The sequence below is a fragment of the Eleginops maclovinus genome, chromosome 12 (genome assembly GCF_036324505.1).
Source record: "Eleginops maclovinus isolate JMC-PN-2008 ecotype Puerto Natales chromosome 12, JC_Emac_rtc_rv5, whole genome shotgun sequence".
Taxonomy (NCBI): Eukaryota; Metazoa; Chordata; class Actinopteri; order Perciformes; family Eleginopidae; genus Eleginops; species Eleginops maclovinus.
The window spans coordinates 9,207,149-9,226,954 of record NC_086360.1 but is presented as its reverse complement, the minus strand read 5'-3'; the positions used below and the strand labels follow the sequence as shown (position 1 = coordinate 9,226,954).

At 38.4% G+C, this 19,806-nt stretch overlaps 1 protein-coding gene across 3 annotated transcripts in view; it reads right to left on the bottom strand.

The window, feature by feature from the left end:
• ksr2 (kinase suppressor of ras 2) overlaps window positions 1–19,806 on the bottom strand; it is an 86,987-nt gene that overhangs the window by 47,067 nt on the left and 20,114 nt on the right. For 2 of the 3 annotated variants that reach the window (XM_063896266.1, XM_063896265.1), the window contains exons 4-5: window positions 16,954–16,989; window positions 15,545–16,046 (exon numbers count right to left, since the gene is read on the bottom strand). In XM_063896266.1, coding sequence (XP_063752336.1) covers window positions 15,545–16,046; window positions 16,954–16,989 — 538 coding nt within the window. The remainder of the gene's footprint in view (window positions 1–15,544; window positions 16,047–16,953; window positions 16,990–19,806) is intronic. The other variant, XM_063896267.1, reaches the window with a different exon arrangement.

Here is a 19,806-nt window from a genome sequence, read left to right as displayed (position 1 = left end):
TGATAACTGATAAATACTTAAAGTCAATGTCCTTACTGTCCAAATCCTAATTCATTCTAGCTTCTCAAATATGAAAAATGCTGATTTGAATGAGAACTGTTGAAAAAGGAAACTCATTTTTTCTCATGGTTGTAGGAAACTCTGAGGGGCTTGACCATAGCCCACCGCCATAGTGGAGTGGCTCTAGGGATGTCTGCCTGTCAAACGGAGGGTCATCTACTTTGGTCCAGATTGTTACGACCCCTCACTTTCTGCCCAAACTGGCCTCAACTGTCTCCTCTTGCAGGTGCTTGTGGTCTGGAGGGTCATTAAAGTAATTTGGTGACACCTGTTTAGGCCTCCAAGTTTACAGACGTCAGCTCCTTCCCCTGGTCTGTCCCTTCCTCCGTTTCAGTTTTGTTGAAAATGTTGGTGCTAATAATTCTTGTACATACAACCATCGAGAGATTCCACTAACTTCTGGTGCTTACTCTCCATCCTCCATTCTCTTTTGTTTATTTCTGATAAAATACCTTAAATGCACTTGACTGGTTTCCCATTATTGTCTAGGCAGTTTTATTAACAGAAAATTGTCCAATTCAATAATAATTCATGTTAACTGCATCCCTATTTTGAAATGTTGCTCATATTTAAAGGGGCTCTTTTATCTAATTTCAGGTTTCATAATTGTATTTTGTCTGAATTGTCTGAAACCAGAGCCCTGCTCTGATCACGTACAATGTGTTTGAGCGCGAGTGTTACTTAGTGAGGTCATTATGTTACAGAAGTAAAGAAAGGAGTTGAATGGAGGCGTTTCAGGCAAGGGGGAGTATGTAGGAGAGAAACTCCCTCTGGAGGGAACTTTGGGATTTCAGCCTTTGCAGACCATTTACATGCGACAAAAACCTACACAACACACTACAGGAAAGGGACAACCCCAAAAGCATAATAGAGCCTTTTGGTTTTGGTTGGGATGCACCAATGTTCAAGGTGTGTCAAAATCAGAGATTATTACCAAACACATTTAAGGGAAGGAAAGTAAAACTATTCTGAATAATGGCTGAAGTTCAGTGGACGTAAAATACATCAAGGTAAAAATAAGGACAACTAGACAGTCAATAATTAACATGCTGTACATAAGCATCAGATACCAAAAAAAGGAAATCTGCCCTCCTTCACTGCATTCATTTGCTTGCTACAATTAAAACTTACACAATCCACTAGCCAAAAGCTTGCCAGTATTCGACCCACGATCTTTGTTGACAGGTATGCCCTAAGACCATGGATGAAATGCTAATTTTCAACAGTGTATATCAGTGGAGAGTTAACCAGTTTGAAGATTACTATGTTATTGTTTGGGGGAGATCAGGTCTCGCAATCTAATAGAAGATTTTAGGGTTCCAAAAGTGTTGGTAGGGTTAAAGAACTCACTTCAAGAACTGTTCTAAAAATGGCAATCTGTTTTTGTTTGTCAGAAACAGCATAGTGTGCAATGAATTACACACGGCATCCGGATTGAATATTATTGGATTTTTCTTCCCTTGCATGTGAGTTTGCTTCAGACACAAGATGAATTTCAGAGGACATGTAATGCAATATACACACAATTTCTTCTGGATATAACACCTGTGATCTGAGGGCTGTAAAAGAGACAAGAGATGTGTCATCATGGAGATGGGAGAAAGCATCTTTGCCTTTCAGTCCGATTGGATTGGGCTGTGTCTAGATTGATGTTTAAGCATTTTCAATTAAAACCTTTTTTTGTTGTGAATCTATGATATTAGATGACTCTTGAAATTGTATTATAGAACACATGTTTTGTCCACACATGATATATACATGATATTTTGTTTCAGGTTTGAGCATTAGAAAGTCTAATTTTTTTTTAAAACACACAATATCTACAAGCACCTTTTTTCTTGCCACCTGTACTGTAACTCATCCATCTCCACCTCCAGGTGATAATTCATTGTCTCGAGAAATATTCTGTGGCTCCATGCAATAATCTGTATTAATTGATAGCTTGGCTTTGGATAACAACTCAGCAATTACTCATGTCCAAATCCTCTGAAAGCTCTTGAAATTCAATATTTTCCAAAATATGTTACATACAGACACACGTATTTGAGTGTACCTTAAAGCTCCACTGGGCGCAAACATGTGTTAACTTGTGATTTTGAAGCAGTTAGTAACAGGGTGAAAAGAAGAAGGGACCAGAGACCACCTTGAACCAGGAGCAGATGTTAAGCTTAAGATCAGAGAGACAGCCTTTATTTGATGGTTTGAATGATGAACGTTGGATTAACTCAGTAAGAAGTTGGACAGTCAAACCGTCATATTAGGATGTGCTGTAGTTTGGTATGGTACTGTAGAAATATGCTGCTGAATTGTCAGTGATGAATAGAAATAAAGAATATTTCAGAGTCTGACAATAACCATGGCCAGTGACCATAAAAAGTTCTTTCAGGACTTTTTTGAGAATGAAAGTGCATGTCTCAATAGCATTACTGCTTATCCGTGACAAACAGAATGAAACAGCATTGGAAGCAAACAACATCTGCGCAGCAGCTGTATGGGTTAATTTGTAGTTTGGAAGCAGTAAATGCCAGGGTGCCTAAAGAAGAGAAGGGGTCAGGGACGGTGTGGAGCCAGGAGCAGATGTTATCGGTTGACTTTACTATCAGAGAGACAGATTCCTTTGATGGTTTGAATGATGAACGCTGTTATAACTCACTTTGAGGGTAGTCAGTGCAGTAGTTATACAATGGTGGGTTTTAGTTTGTTATGGTACTGTAGAAATACCAGGCAGAGTGGGAGCTGATACGCTAACAGGGCAGGGTACTAAAGGGTAGTTGCCTTTTCTATATTGTATTACATAATCAATATTATACTATACTAGCCACCAGTGGCTACTAGCCACTATTATTTTTAATTATTAGTGTCTATTCCTGCATTCATCTCTATTCTTAATTTGCAAACACAGTGAGTTGTCAAGTGAGTAACAGCCAGTGTGTGAATTGAACTTGAACTCTAATAGCAATTGTGTTTGTTACAGCAGAGCCCAAGGAAACAAAGCCATCTGCATGAAAAAATGTATTCGGGGCTATTAAAATATGGCATATTTGTGTCAGTTTGTTAAACAGCATGGTCAGTTTCATCTTCCGTCCAAGTGGAGTCACTGCTTAGTTGATCTTGGGATATGTGACATATGCAGTATCTATCCATACAGTATATGTCTACTATAAAAAATCATGAATGCATTACAAATGGGAACTCGAGTAAAAGGAAAATTGAAATGCAAGTGGCTATTGTTGAAAAAAACGCAGCCAAAGTGGGTATTATATGCATCTTATTGGCATCATTTGTCAGATGGCTGCCTTTAATAGGGTTGAAGCAAAGTCTCCCTCTGAGAGCAAGATTAAGAAAATTAGAATAGGAATAAATGCCAGAAGCTCAGAACGACTTCTGTCCTCCCTTTTTCTCTATGAGTTCTACAGAGTTGATACATATGCATTGGTAACATGAAAAGCTCCTTTTGTACAGATCGTTTTTTACTTCCACAGCGGGGATTAAGATAGTTTTATTTAAATTGTCTGAATCGTCTGTCTTTCTGTATATCTATATATAAAGAGGGAACCATTTATCTTCTTAATCTTAACTGAATTGTTTTGCAACTCTAAAATTCAGGTCATGTACATGAAAGGTACAGGTGAAAAAATCCTCCATATTTGTATTTTAAGTGATGACGTTTTATCATCTTCTAGATTACCTCTTGTCCATCACGTGTTGCCAGAAGGTCAGTATTTTCCTCAGCATCAAATTGAATAAATTTTTTTTCAATTCAGTCAAAATGAAACCATAGCTCAAACCTTTAACTATCTAATCCAAGTATTAAAGCATTGGAGGCGATAAGAGCTGTGTGGCCCACAGCTGTATGGGTTAAATGGTAGTTTTGAAGCAGTAAGTGACAGGGTGCTTAAAAAGAAGAAGGGGTCAGGGACAATATGGAACCAGGAGCAGATGTAATCTGTCTCGACCATAACATCAGATGGACAGCCTGAATGATAAACAATGGTAATAACTACATTTGAGAGGTTGTTGGACACTGAAACAGTCATACTACAGCGGGTTTTAGTTTGCTTGGTCTTTGTCGGATTGATGTTAAAAATGATTTATCACACTTCAAACTTTGACCTTCCCATAAAACAGATAGAAATGGAACTTTAATGATTGTGCTGGGAAACTTAGGACTCATATAATTAAATCAAAAGCAAAACAAGATTTCCATAAAATTTACTTAAATGCTTTGAGCGCAGTGTACATGCTATAAATCGTTCATGTATAATGCTTGTTTCTTTCTCGTAGATCCTTTTTTTCCATCCTTTTTGATAAAAATTACACAGAAATTACAGATTACTTCTAACCACCCACTCAAATCCAGTTATCTGCCCCACGCAGCTCCCACTTGTTCACAAATTAACACAGAAAAACCATCAGCCTAATAAATCCATTCTCCACTGGCAACAGTGGCATTTGGGCTAACCACCACTCCTAAACACTCATATAAATTCATAATCATGACTCCAATTTCTGGGCCGTCGGTGGAGGCCAGGATGAGTACTCATTACTGCAGATAGATGGGTAGATGGATGGGGGGGAGTGTTGGAAACGTCTGGCTTTTAAGGGGCCCGGTGTTGACATCACCCCTCACCTGACTTGCCATTAATGGCAAAGGTGCAAAAGCCCTGATTAACATGGATGAGCTTTGGTCCGCAGAGAAAAGAAGATATACACCCACATTTCCCTCAAAAGGGATTCAGGGATATCTATCAACAAAATACCCCTCTACTCTCCCTTTCCTTTAAAGAATGTCAGAGACTTAAAACACATTTTGAAAAGGAACAGTTCTAAGAAGGAAACAAGGTGATCACCTAAACCACATAATGTGGTAGCGACCTGTCAATCCGAACATAGCCGCACCCTTAAGCATACTTTATTGTCTGATTTACTCTGAGAGGAATCATCATTTCCAAATTAACAACATGCTGTACTAAAGAAGACCTTCAAATGAGACCATTAACCCATTACAGAAAATGTTAAAAGTGATAATAAATCAAGGGAGAAGTAGGCTAATTTTTCCATTGATTTCTATACAAGCTGACTAGCTTTTGCAGCCGGTTGAATCCAACATACATATATAAGTGTAAAGCACCTTCACATGGGCTTCATTTTTCAGTCCTAGAGGTTGCCGTTATAATGAAAGAGATCCTATCTAGGGACAGTGTTTGTTTTTTCCTTCTGAGCAGAAGAAGTAGAGAGATGGACTCAGCTCCCAAAGTAGATATTAGCTCCTTCTAAGCTAACGAATCAACACAACAGATGATTTTACACAAATAGAATTATAAAGAATAATATAAATCCCAATAAATCCCGCCTCATCCCAAACAGCAGTTCTTAAAAGGTACCACTGGCAGCTGCTCAAACAGATACATTATCTTACTGCTCTTACATACAGGGCTTTGTGCAGTACACTTAACTACTTAATGAATGTCCCAAGCAGTAGAGCATGTGGAACAAATAATCCTCCGGGGTCAGAGGTCGCCGGCTAATGTGACGATGTGTGTGTCTCGGTGAAAAGGAAGAGCTGTATCCTAGTTGGTTGTCTTGGGGAGCAGATACAACAATTTCACACAATCTGAATTTACAGAGAGCACATTTTCAGGAAAATAAAAGGCGATACAAATGTACAAACCCTTGCACCAATTAGGAGTCATTTTAGACTCATGAGCTGAGAGTTCCTGCGTTAAATGTAAGACTTGTTTGCTCTTTGTGCTGCTGTTTGGCTGTAGCTGTCGCCTATCTACTTGTTTTATATGGACAACCATGAAGAAAAAAACTAAATAAAGACTTTTAAATGCAAGTGTATAACACATCATACAGATAGGTTTTCAGATGTCTGTCCAATCCTATATTGGGTGGCTCAAGCAACAGTATAATCCCTGTTCTATACCATTGCACAGGTATTTCCGACTGCAGGTAACCATAGCAATGGCAGTTCTGCTACTGGCAGATTAGCCTTAGGTCTTGTTTACAGACCTCTGAACCATCTCCCACATCCCAGATTTGCTCACCAACTTAAATCGTCTTATGTTGGATCCATTGATGGGTTTTTCAGCCATGAGAACCAGTTGACAAATCGCAGTTCAGCACAAAAATAAGGGAAATGTCAATACCCCCAATAGCCAGTCAGCTCTAGCTACATTCATTAAAATAAAAAAAGGCATAACTAACGAATGAAATTACAAATTAAAAAAATGGTTGTAAAATGTAATATGAATGACGAATAACTCAGGGTATCTGCTTTATTAGAACGCTGAGTCATCAATCCCCAAAGGCGACATCCTGAATCACCAAAGGTAAACTCCTGTCCTACTGAAAAAAAATACAAACAAAGTAGACAAATACAATTTCAATCCAATTTGAATTGAACAACTGCTGGTCAAGAAATTGTCTTTCCTAAAACTGTTGCACTGTAAGACGTAACACGGAAATATGTTCAACCAAATTTTGCATGTGTCAACAACTTTCAATGATAAACTACAACTTTCTGGACTTACTAAATAATATTTTATGTTGACAATCATCACATTTTAGAATCAAATATCTTTTGACTTAATTGGTCGATTTTGTATCTCTTTTATAAACAAGTCATTGTTATTATTATTTTTTTATATAAATAACTGCCATTTACAGCACATACATAATTAGTGTGGATTAAAAAGTAAAAAGCTCAGCTATTAAGCAGTTAAAGTAACATCATAATTGAAGATATGTATTTTTACTGCTGTGTATTCAAACATTGCTAATGAAAATTAACATTTGATGCACCAGACAACACAACATTATTGCATTTATTTAGTTGTGATCAACATTTACTTGAGTAGTTTCTAGTCCTGTGCAGGCAATGTGTGTTTATGCACCTCATAGCTGCCCTGTGTTGCATTCTCTCTCTGTAATATACAACGCTAGGTTTCAGTCAACAACGCCACAACCTTTTCAGTGTCCTTCGCACCACTGAGAGAACGAAGTCCAATGAAAAAAGCATTTTCAGTGTGAATTGGTAGATGTTATGGACGACGTTGAAATAACACATTGACAGGTTCTCAAAAGAGATGCATAATGAGAGGGGTGAGGAAAGAAAGAAAGGGAAACGTGGAGAGAAAGGGGAAAGGAAAAGGGGGAGAGAAATATATGGTGTGTACACCAGCTCTGTGAAAGCAAACAGCTAAATTAGTCATGCAATGGATGCAAATTTGCTTCCCCTGAGTGTTGCATGGTAGAATTACCCTGAGAGAAGCTGAGGGTGAATCATGCCAACCCCCGGCACCATGTGAGATATTAGCAAACATCCAATTCAATAAAAAAGTGCTTAACATTCAAAAAGCAGTGAAAGTCTCATAAGATGGCATTAACTGTTTGCTATTACCATTTCCACTGGAAGGGTGTGGGGGGGGCAAGACAAGAGGTGGTGGAAAAACAAACACGCCCACCTCCAGAAACGATCTTGGTGTGACGCGCCAATTGGGATTGTGACAGGCTGAAAATTAACATAGCCTTTTCCCCGCATGCATGTTAATGCTCATAAACATAGACAACGAGGTTCATTAATTGATTGTAGTCCAAAGAGCCTCTCTGCCTCGAAAAGGGCACAGAGAGAGAAGCGGGGGAGGTGTTGAGAAATAAAAACGGGAGAGGGAAAGGCTGCTACATAAGCTTAATTAAACTACTGTCGCACTCCTGGCTTAAAATTAAAGTTCAATTGGTGCTGGATATCCAGTGCACATGGAGCAGCAGCCATCATAGGCCTGAGATGACACAGACATTTTTACATTGTAAGATATAATCTTTTGGTGGTGATCAACGAGTTGTAGAAGATAACAATGTTTCATATTCCTATTTTCTAAGGGTTCCCAGAAATGAGAAGATTCAGCATCTGATTTAACAGGAGGTATTTTGTTGTTGCATTACATGGTCTCCAGATGATGGAGTTGAGAAACATTTATGGGACCTCAGGAAGCCTTTATTTTAACATTTACATTTAGAAGTAGGGAAGGATTAGTACGTTCCTAAATCCAAAAGAGACACTGCTCAAGGCCTCATGGCTGTCTTGTAATGTTACTTCCCCGCTGATAAATTTTTTTTAAAAAAAGGTGTTCAAAAACTTGAAAGGGACTTGCCAGTTGTTCTCTTCTCTGCTGAATTTTACTTCTCTGGTAGGTTTCTGAAAATAACTGCTTTTATACTGAAGGTTTCAGGCCTTTTGTTAATAGGCAGCACTTATCCTTACTATGATACAAAGCCGTTATTCAGGCTGCATAATCATATTCGTTCGAGTGTAAGAAGATGTCAAATCAACTCTCAAATGAGAGCTGTGTTGAGTTGGCTAATGAGTCCAGCCAGCTACAAAATCTAACCATCAAATTATATGTTGGTATCCTCACTGGGTCAACTTCTGTTTCTTGGGGTTTTCCCTTTCCTGGAGTGTGTTAAATAGGTTATTGTGCATGTAAAGGGTCTGCAAAGGCTAAGTTCCCTCTGAGGGAGTTATTCTCCCTGCCTGAAACGCCTCCATTGGACTCCTTTTTTTTAACTTCCTTAACATAGTAACCTGGGTTAATGGGCGGGACATCTCTAAGCGTTTGACCAATCACAACAGAGCCAGTCATCTAACCAATCAGAGCAGACTGGGCTCTGGTTTCAGACAGAGGGTGAAAAGAGCTGCTGCAGCACAGGCAGAATGAGAAAAATAAAGAGCTTTTTGAACATTAAAGAATGTAAACATGTCCAACTAGAGACACAAAATACAAATATGAAACTGAAATTTGCCTTTCTTGCTTTACATCTTTTCTGCCTCTGGAAGTTGCCTTTCCAACATCAAATCAAACATTGATTTCTATCTTTCCTGGGAACTGTTGTTGAACTGTTTGCAGGTAATTAAAAGCAACTTGAATGCAAGTTGAATTCTTGTTAAATGGCCAATTAAGCTGTTTATAATGTCGTCTTAAAGTACAAAGAACAGCATGATGACTTGTTTTGTTGCATCAACAGATACAATAGTAGCACTTTAGTGGGTTAACAGACATTTCTGGCTTAGTGTTACCACTTCTTATGGCATGAGCAAACAGGAATTCACAAGAGGATTTTACTGAATGATGGGCAAATCTGTTAAAAAAGGCACTGTCGGTTTGATTGATTTACTAATTGTGCGAGCCTTTACATTTTGTTTGTGATTAAATGCTTGCAGGTGCAACCAGGGATAAATTGATTGATTGAAGAAATTGCTTCTTACACAATTCAGATCAGCAAATGTGCAGGAAGGATGGCATCATTCTTGCCTAACCAAGATGTCTTCGAAACTATACTAAAAGAGAATAATCAAAGAAGCTTTGAAAAAAATTATCAGAAACACCCGGTGAGCCTAAGATGAGTGCATTCTTAGGATTTTACTAATGATTCTATACTACAGTAATAATCAATCACATGATGTTGGGTTGATACTCATTTGGTGACATTTTCATGGCGCCCCAGCAGAGGCTTCTGTCATCACAACAAAGCAAACACTACAGGCACTGTATTGATCCCTTACAGGTGTGCTCTTTAACCCTATCTGCGGCAGATCCCCCTATTGGAAAATTGGTTGCCAAGATGGATTTGTTGAGACAAGTACATCTTTCGTGTAATTTTGTGTTGAGCTTGGAAATGAATTTATCCCCCACCCAGAAAGCTGTACGTTAAAGATGAGTTAGTTCAAATGTACTAGTCTTGTGAGTCCAGAGAGCACCTTTGATGTGTTCTTTTGATAAAGTAAAAATGTCCTGCTGTGTAAAAACTGTATTATCTTGTGTTATTGAGAATGACTCTCTTTTGTTCATGAACAATTTAAACAAGTTACAACTGAGGAATCACTGAAAATGTTAAACCAGCTTTTGTTTTGTTCATTTCAATATGTTGGCCTTTTCAAGTAAGACCATCGTGCTAGGAAATGTCAACATCTCCCTCCTTACGCACATTTTGGACATAGAAGAAAATAAACCAAACCCTAAGTGAAGTTCATATAAAGGGCTTCTTTAGTGTGTGATAAGACTCTCAACCTTTATAAATCTATGGTTTTCATCTTGGTTTTGTTAAATGATTAGTAGATCTGTTATTTTTTTGAATTCTAAAATGTTTAATCTTCTACAGCCGCAAAAAACGGGAAGGTAAATAACAGAATGATGTAAAAGTAATTTACCACTGTCAAATTTAATCAGTTTCTAAGTGGGAACTAGGGTCCCCTACTGTAAATGCTTACTACTAATGAACATTGTGTGACTCTAACTACTAATCATGTCTTTAAACTTGACAACCCTTGAATCAGCATTTTCTTTTTCATGCTGGGGAAAAGCTCATTAATTAAAGGGAGGGAAATGTGTTTTGATACTTTCTAGTCTTCACAAATGAATATAGATGTAGCATATTCTCAGAGAACTGCATATTTGCTCCAGGCTTTGAATACAGTCTTTGATCTGAAGTTATAATCTGAAAGAGAATTTGCTGATAAAAGATTGTAACAATAATACAAAAAACGAAATGCTTTTACTGTTTCCCAAAAAGCTTTTAAAAAAAAAACACGGATCCTAAATGCTAAAGTAATAGTGAAGTGTGGGAAATAAAATATGTAATTGTAATGCTTTCCCCTGTGAAGGAACACTGTGAAGTGTTGCTTGAAAATGACTTCACATGATGCCAATCCTGCTACCTGTTGAATACATGCCAGAAGCTCTATTTTTATTTCACATCTATCAACCAAAAATCATTACCATAGGAACAAGAATAATCTGCTCAGCACCATCTCTAGAGAGTTGCTTTCAATGAAAAGGCTGCTGAGCAAACATATATTATAAAAGATTACATGTTTTACATACATATGTCTCTTCCTTAATTCTTCCATCAAAGTAAAGATTAAAGCTCAATTAGAGCAACATTTTATAATGAAAAGACTCCCTGCAAATAAATCTATATATTTATATTAATTATGTATTATTACAATAATTCAATTATAGACAATAACAACATTTTCCTTTCATACCCTCAGGTGTGCATTAAATACAGGTTATGAACTGTTTTTGTTTTTTTTCAAAATGTGAAATCACTTCTTATTTGATGAATCCATATCCCTATGCAGTTATGCTTATCCTACGGAAAAGCAGGACCTCACACTACAGCTCTGCCCCCTATAAAACCGGGGACAGACAAAAAATGACCATTGCTGAACTTCCAAAAACAGAAGCAAATATTTCTGAGAGTATCAAGGACCAACAAAGTCTGGGCATAACTAAATATATTTCAACTTGCACTTGACAGGTGGTGAGTAAGAAGATCAGAACGTCCCCAAGGAGGTGATTTATTCTTTTTTGAAGCATTAAGACTTGCCAAATTGGCAGGCGCTTTATCTCAGGGTAAGACTTTAATGGAATCATAGATATGAGTGAACACATTCGTAAGGAGGTAATTTGCTCATTATTTCTACAGAGTGATGGATACCAGCCTGTGGTTCACTGTAAGCTGAAAGGAAAACAAATTATCTCACAGACAAACAACGCATTAAACCTAGAAGCACACGGCTCTAAAGAAGGAGATGGGGGTCCACAACAGATCAGAGCGTTTGCCGAAATTCTAAATAGAGTGGAAACAATTTTCAGCCCCTGAATGCAGGATCACGGTACTGTATCTAAAACACACATTTGTGCAGCGGATAAGAATAAATGTTGAGATAGAGGCTATTAGAGGTTGGAATGGCCATTACATGTCCTGAATGCACTTGAGAAATAAAGCTAAACGTAGTCAGCTTTATTATATATGATTTTAACGCAATTAAGCCAAAAACATGACTATAAACCATGTTTGAAAATCGAAGTTGATTTGATTATCAATTACAAGTGTAGTTTCTCCAATTAGATAACATACTAAAAAAGAGAAAATGCTTTAGCGAGATAGAATTATCTGACATTATTATGCCCATGTATAATAATATAATCTAATTAGGGCTTGTTTTACCTCTGAAGTTAATGGAAATACTTGAATATTTCTAAAGCAAAAAAAGACAATATTACATTTCACAAAATAAAATGTCACTATATCAGTTCCAAAACCAAACCTAAGCTTGGCTTAAACATGGTATGCCGGGCAAATACAGCTATTAAAGTCTTTGTGCAGTATTATGCTAATGAGATATTAAGCTATATCATTAAGTTAACAAAAAAATGTGTCTTAGGGTTATGGTTAGGGTTAGAGGGTAATCCCTGGTTATAGTGTCCTTGCCGAGTGCAAGGGCAATTAAGCAAGAGAAACTAAGGAGCACAGCAAGCTTATTAAAATCAGGTGGTCGGTAAAAGGGGGAAGGTATAGGTAAAAGAAAGAAGCAGATATCACGGAAAGCAACCATTAAAGTATGAAATCGCCAAATATGTGATATTTCGGATATCTTTTACGGGCTTCTCGGTTTGCTACGGTGAAATGTTTGCATTAGGGATGAAATGAGAACAGTGTCTTCAATACCAAGTTGGTGCCAAAATTCTGTACACGTGACTTGTTTTTCTACGCAAGTACTATGAGTCAGGCAAAATTACATCGTAACGTCTTCTCCTTGCAGGGGGAAAGGGAAAGCACCCTTCCTCTTATAATGGAACATGACGTGAGCAACAAAACTGTGTCGTTAACAAGAGCAGGAGAGTTACAGGTCTGGCGCAGTCTTATACTGTAATAATAAATAACCAACTGATGTCAACAGGGGGAGGTTACATTGAATCATATTGTGATGCTTTTGAACAAAAAATCATTCGGAGAAGGCACGTAAAATGTTGATTGCGGCAATAATAAATGATAAGTAAAGTTGTTTAAAGGATATGTTTGGCAATTCAAGAAATTATTAGTCAATTATGACCTATAAAATGAGATAATTAAGGTTTGTATGGTGGAACACATGGCATGTATTGTTTGGTTTTCATTTATTTACAATGGAATTATATCAGGTATTTGTATTGAAATTTACATTTCTGCTGTCGTGACATCCCTAGTTTGCATCTTGTGTTTGATCCGAGAAAGGCGAGAAAGCCAAGGAATAATAATTCCATCGCAGGATTTAGAAAAATATAATGTTATGAATGTTCAGGCTTCTAACTTTAGGTATTTACGCACGCATTGAGGAAAAAGCAGACGCCAACTTTGCAATGAAGCCAATTCCCACGCGGGTACAGATAGGAAGCAACCCAGGACGAGTGCCTCATGCCAGAACTGAACCACATACTTACAGCTTGCCAGCACCATCCTCCAACCAATTACGATGTATCCTGAGAGGTACTTGGCTATCAGAGAAGCCAGCAGATCTGCCCTGTCTCGATGAGTTGCAATATTTCCAGGCACACACAGGCCATTGATTAGAGGGCCTCAACTCACAGCCTCAGTCTATCAGCGCTCAGGGACCGGTAATCAATTCTCTAATGCCGTTTGAGCCCATTCACTGCAGCAATGATCCACTCCTCATTGTGCAGATACAGACACACATGCCCACGTGGAAGAACATGTGTGGATGTTGCCAAGCACACACCGAATATAACCCAGATGGCCATTGTAAAAGCAGGGGACAACTCCCAAATATTAACTTACCAAGTGAAGCAATGATGGGGCACTGTCATCTAATGACATTATCAAAATGAGTGCAGCTCTCCTGAGGCGGACTCTGGTTCCTGATTACCTGGCAGCGCAGGACCCTGTTTGTGGCCAAATCTGATCAGCATAGCACCAGACACAGGCATGGCCGGTCAGCGACTCAGCCCCGCGGCCCCTTATCTCTACCGACAGACTGTTGTTCCTTTATGGGCAATGATGTACTCCAAAGAATTAATCTGATTGGGCTCTGGTGGAAGATTATGTTTGAGTAAAACTACTGAAAGGAAAGCAGGGGCCCTAACTTCCTTTCTGCGGTATCCTCGATCAGATGGAATTACGCTGTGAGACCTTGTACAGATCAGGGAGAGCGAGGACTGAATCTCTGCTTCAGGCAGGTCGTCTGCGGAAATTGACTGACCAGTAACAACTCGGATTATTGTCTCCAAGAAACTTTTTAAACAGGATAATTGACAGTCAAACAAATGTGTGCAATAAGAACCATTTCGCCTCAGTCCTAAATTACAACTTTATATAGTGTAATTCTGTTGCTGCTTCCAAACCATCCTTCTTCTAAATACATTTTCACTTTAATTTTGATATGCTTGATAACAATATTAACATAATTTTACTTTGCTGGCATCCTAAATGCAGGACTTTTACTAGTAACGGAGTATTTTTACAAAGTTACGAATCTGAATATATCCTCCTATTAATCCTGTTCATTTGTATTACCTCTAAAATGCAAGGTTTTCTGTTGGTATTAAATTAAATTAGATTGTATTTTAAAAAAATGTTAATACAAATAATACACCCAGCAAACATCAAACATAAACATGAAATACTCAATAAACAATGTTGCACTTTGAGTGAAAAGGTGTAGGTAGAAATGAATACTTATCTAGTCACAGCCCTTAAAAAAAAAGTATGTCCATTCAATGTATATTATGAATCATATATGAATATTCTGACTATGCACAAAAAGCTGTTTGTCAATCAATTCTTGTTGGTAAATCCTTAAATAATGTACACATCCTTTTGTGCTATGAATGCTTATGCTAAGAAACCCTGCTTGGTTTATGCGAGACATTGCTTTCATCAGGTTTTGCTTCAGTAAAATGTATCAAAGAAATGGACCTTAGAAGAGGGTTGTTTTAAAAGGAGCCTGTTAGCTAGGATTTAAACCCACGCATGCAGAGCCCAATGGGTTAGCACTCCATCGCATCAATAACACGGCCACCGCGTCTCTGCTGGCTTTTAAGGTGACCACACGTAATTGATCCTGACTCGGCTTTTGATGTATGAGTAGTTCATAGGAATTAGCTCAAATTGTAGAGCGCTTTTTGAGCAAGTGAAAAGCAACACTCTCCTGTTGTGGACTGATATTTACTGTAACTCAAAACTAAATAATTAACTGATGGGTAAAACTGTGATCTAAAAAAATGATAGAAGCACTGATACCAGGTTTAAGAAAATGCAGAGCTGGGGATCAAACACAACAATTACCATACACAGCATGGGTATATCTGCTTAATTATCCAACATTCATAATGATCAAAACTAATGATTCAGTTTGTGTTTAAACTGATTACGAGTATCATTAGATGTGAGAACAAACCTTTGAAAGCATCAGAATACATTAAGAACTTCATAGTTTTTGCCAAGTTTTAATTTCTGCATTAAAATACCTTTCAATCAAATATAAAGTGATGGGAGCTTTGGATCCTGTGCTTAAGAACGTTGGTGGTAATTTGTCCTTAGTGTTTGCATTTGGATCACAGTCTGGGCTTTCAAAGCTAAGACTCTTTACTTTTGAAAATCCAGTGCAACACTAACCCAAACAAAACAGTATTACACTTACTTTGGTGTCTGTGTGTCATCCAGGCGGTTCCCCAGCTGGAACTCATGGGATTTGCTGCGGTGCAGTGCGGTGAAGCCCGGCAGCAGATGGATGAGTTTGCGGCTCGGTGGAGGTGGGGTGCCTGGGGCCTTCACTTTGTTCCTTCGCCGCATTGGGGGAGTGCCAGGCGGGGTCATGGTGTTGACCACCAAGGGAGTCCGAGGAGGCGTGTGGCCAAAATGCCTCTGGCGGGGAGACGGTGGCAGGGAGCGATGACCAAAGTCCAAAGGAGGGAAGAGCCCCGTGGCTGGGCTGTCGACAGTCAGTCGATCGGCATATAAAGGTGGGGCCAGGGCCTGGGGGCTGTGGCACATGTGCTGGTTGTACTTGGACTGGACTTTGGGGCTCTGGGAGAGCTGGAACCGGATCCACTGACTGACCTCTGGTTGGCACACTGGAGTGTTTTCTTTTCCCGATTCAGAGGTGGGCCACTGGATGGACCAGTCCTGCTTCACCTGGCTCCCTGTTGGAAGAAGACACAGATTCAACATCCACAAAACACCTGGTTGTGACAAACCAAATAACAACAAGTTCATTTTTTATTAAAATGTAGTTTTTTAACAAATAGCAAACACTTTTGATTTATTTTGACCAACATTTTTATGTCTGTTTTTAAGATCTCCTATCTAAAACAATTGAGAAATAAAAATGTTTGTGTTGATGGTGAACATTTTTTTAAATACCATCTGAAATAACAGCAACATATATAGAAACATAAGTACTCCAGATAGCACACAGACATCAATACTATAATTGAAATGCTTTTTTCTGAAGAATAGGTCCGGATGAAAAAATATGTTGCTGTTAAATTCTAACATTAGTTTCTGGCACTCAGTTTATCTCCATTGTGTCATTGGGTCAAAACTTAGCCATATAAATAATCATCAAATATCTGCATGTCTTGATACCAATTAGGGTATTGAATATTTTTTGCTTAATATGGTGTTGTTAAACTGAAGTGGTTATTGACATGCACTTAAAACTGAATCATCAATTAGCTCTACTTCTTGATTGCAGCAGTAAGAGTTATCCTGACGGCAGGCAAACATTTACGACCAGCAAATGTGCTCAATTTGGGTAATGAAGAATTAACTCAGCAGCTATCTGATGTGATCGCATTAGTAGTGCTGTGGTGTTCAAATATGCTGATGTGGAGCAGATTAAGCATGAATGAATGAAGCAAGAGGGTGAGAAAAATGGAGGAGTGCACCAAAACAGAACAGGTCAAAGCTGTATGAGTCACACCACCAAGTCGACTTCTACCCAAACTAAACTTTCTGTTGAATGAGAAAGAGAGAGCAGCAGAGGCAAAATAAATGAAGGTGAGCAGCCAAAATGAGTGTTTTTGAGCTCAGATGACAATACTTTACCTCCATTACTGTGCAATTTATCCTCCTCAAGTTGTTCTTCAGAAAAAAACGGGGAAAAAAATGTGTTTATTGATCTGGCAGAGACACAGCTGAAATAGTCTGCAACATCCTACTTTTCTTTCCATCTGCAGTTATGTATAGCCAAAAGGCTGTTCAGCAAAACAAAACTATGTAGCTGGAATTGATCTCAGCTATGCAGTAACTCATATATGACTCTGAGCAACATTTACCTCACAGTCTTCAAAAACTGCTTTTGACCACAAAGCAACATTTAATGCAAATTGTTGTCAACAAAACTACATATTTTTGTGTCATTAGTTTTTCTTCCCCGCGACATTGTCTCCAAGGAACTATAAGCATCAAAAACACAAGCTTCAAACACAATATAAAACCAGCAACATCAAATGAGACGCGGAAAATATCTCCCATAAAAGGTCCCGATGGAATTGCTAAACTTGATGAAAAAAAAAGCCTGCAGCCTTTCCTATTCTGTAATGTTATGAAGAAGAGGCCGCAAGGAACGACGAGTTCTGGGAAGAGAAACAAGGGACATAATATGGATTTTCAAGGGTCCCACTATTCTCTTTTTAAATATACGCCTACTTAAGTCATATTGACAGGGGGTTATTACAATCCTTATTAAAGACCCCCAAAAAAAAAGTTACCAGAGGTTATGCTCATCAAATACTGAAAGAAAGCAAAACTTTTAAACAGATGCCGCTGGAACATTTAAAATCTTTTTTTTTTTACATAGAACTTGTGTTTGAAGACATGTTGTATTATTAATAATTTATATTGACTTATTTTCCAGAAATAAACCTCACATTTGCAAAGATTGATCTGGAACATACGTCCTGTTGACTACCTTAGCTCGAGCCTTGGATATTACTCAGTAGGGTCTCTCGAGTGAAGCTGTAGCTGCCACTCTGTACTTAGTGTGGCGGTGTGAGTACCACACTCACACAGGTGCCTGAACCCACATTAAGAGGCCCACATCTCAACCCTAAAAACCCCTTCAGAAGTCAAGTTCCAGGAAGGGCGAGTGGGCTCAACAGACTGCTCGTCCACCAATGTGAGCGGGTGATGCTTAATCGAGCCTCTTTTTATTAGCAGGAAAAGCCATAACCAGCCACTCAGAAATGTCAAAGTCCAGCTTGACCCAGTGAGCGACTGAAACTAATCAATGGCCAGTGAAGAGTTCTCACCTCCGACGATGATAAAATGGATCTGTTCTATAGGGGAAGTTTTAGTTTCCCTTAAATTTTCAATCAAAGGGTCGCTTTTTCTATCCAATAGTGAAAGGGCCGAGTTGTGTGGCGTCCATTGCTGTCTGTGCCGTCTCAAGCATTCCTTGTTCATCATTCAGGAGGTTTTTCACAGGAATAATATTATCCTATTCTCTAAAACAAACAAACTCAGTGATACAAACACAAAAAATGCAGAATAAAGCAGCTTCACATATATAATCAGCAATTTTACAGGAGGGGGGTGCGAGTAGAGCTGTCACTAAACTTTGCTCAATCATTTCTCTGATTACTTAAGATCCAGATCTTTTTTTTGTTTTACAAAGAGTCATAAATTATTTTAATATTCTCCTCATCTATACAACAAATGGACATGGTGAGTAAAATTGGTAAACACGCTGAATAAAACTGTTTCATTTAAACTAATAGAAGAGAATCTCTTAAAAGAAATCTGTGTTTCTGAAGACGCTGTGAAACTGCAGATTAAAGTTTCTTAAAAAAACTAAAAGCTAGACATTCAATGACTACAAATATTTGAATGTTTGAAATTTGTTGGAATGTGTTAGGAAAACTCCGGTACACAACTCAACAAAATGTTAAAACTCATAGGTCTAGTTTTTATTTGATATTTTAATGTGGAAACGTTATATTTTACTGTTAACTTTGCGCACCTTTCATGCTGCCTAGCCTTAGTAAGGTGGTCAAGTCAGATGAGAGTCAACGTAAAGCTGGTTGCTTTAGTCGGGTCCGGAGGTACGTTTTACCTGACACATTAGCCAATTTGACCGATCCATTTGAAAATCAGCACCTTGCAAAATCAAACCAGATAGTTTTGGGAAGTGTGGACCAATCACCATAAATCCAAATGATGTGCTTCCCTTCTTTAATTATATTCTTGCAGGAGACCGCCTCACTTGCCTCACGCTTTTGACAGTTCTTATCAAGCTGATACCAAAGTGAAATGCCTCTGCAAGTGAACCATTGAACTTGAATCACATTCATAAAACTGTTGCTTCAATTAATGAGTCAATTCATCAAACGCACTAGTATCTTAGCAACTGCTTGCGCAAAATAAGTGACAAGACTCAACTAATGAATTTCTTGTCTCACATGATCTCACCTAAGTCGAAGCCTCAGGCAATCCAAAAAAACTGGCTGCCAAACGAGATGAGGAACACAGACAGAGCTTAACCCGTGATTTGAGTTAATTTGCGTGGCTTGTGCTTGTTAGAGAGACAGTTTTTGAAGTTACTTTTCATGCAGAGCATTGATAGGATTTTTTCAGAAACACATAATCATCAATCTTCTATTCTCTCGCTCCTCCTGAATAATACCACATTTCCACATGCACTGTCGAACAGAACAATGCACCTGAAGCATTTAGCTTCTCCTCTGCAGTGATTAATGCAAATGGCACACCCCAACACCATTATTGTGGCAATCTTAACTTGCGGTGTGGCTTTGAGAAAGGCAGATAACAGCCTCATAATTGGACTAATTACCTCTCAATGTATTGCTTCTTTGGGCTAAATGGCAGTAAAATGCCACCGGGACAGTGGCTGGTTTATTTGACTGCCACTGTAAACAGGATTTGGTGAAAAGGGCAGTC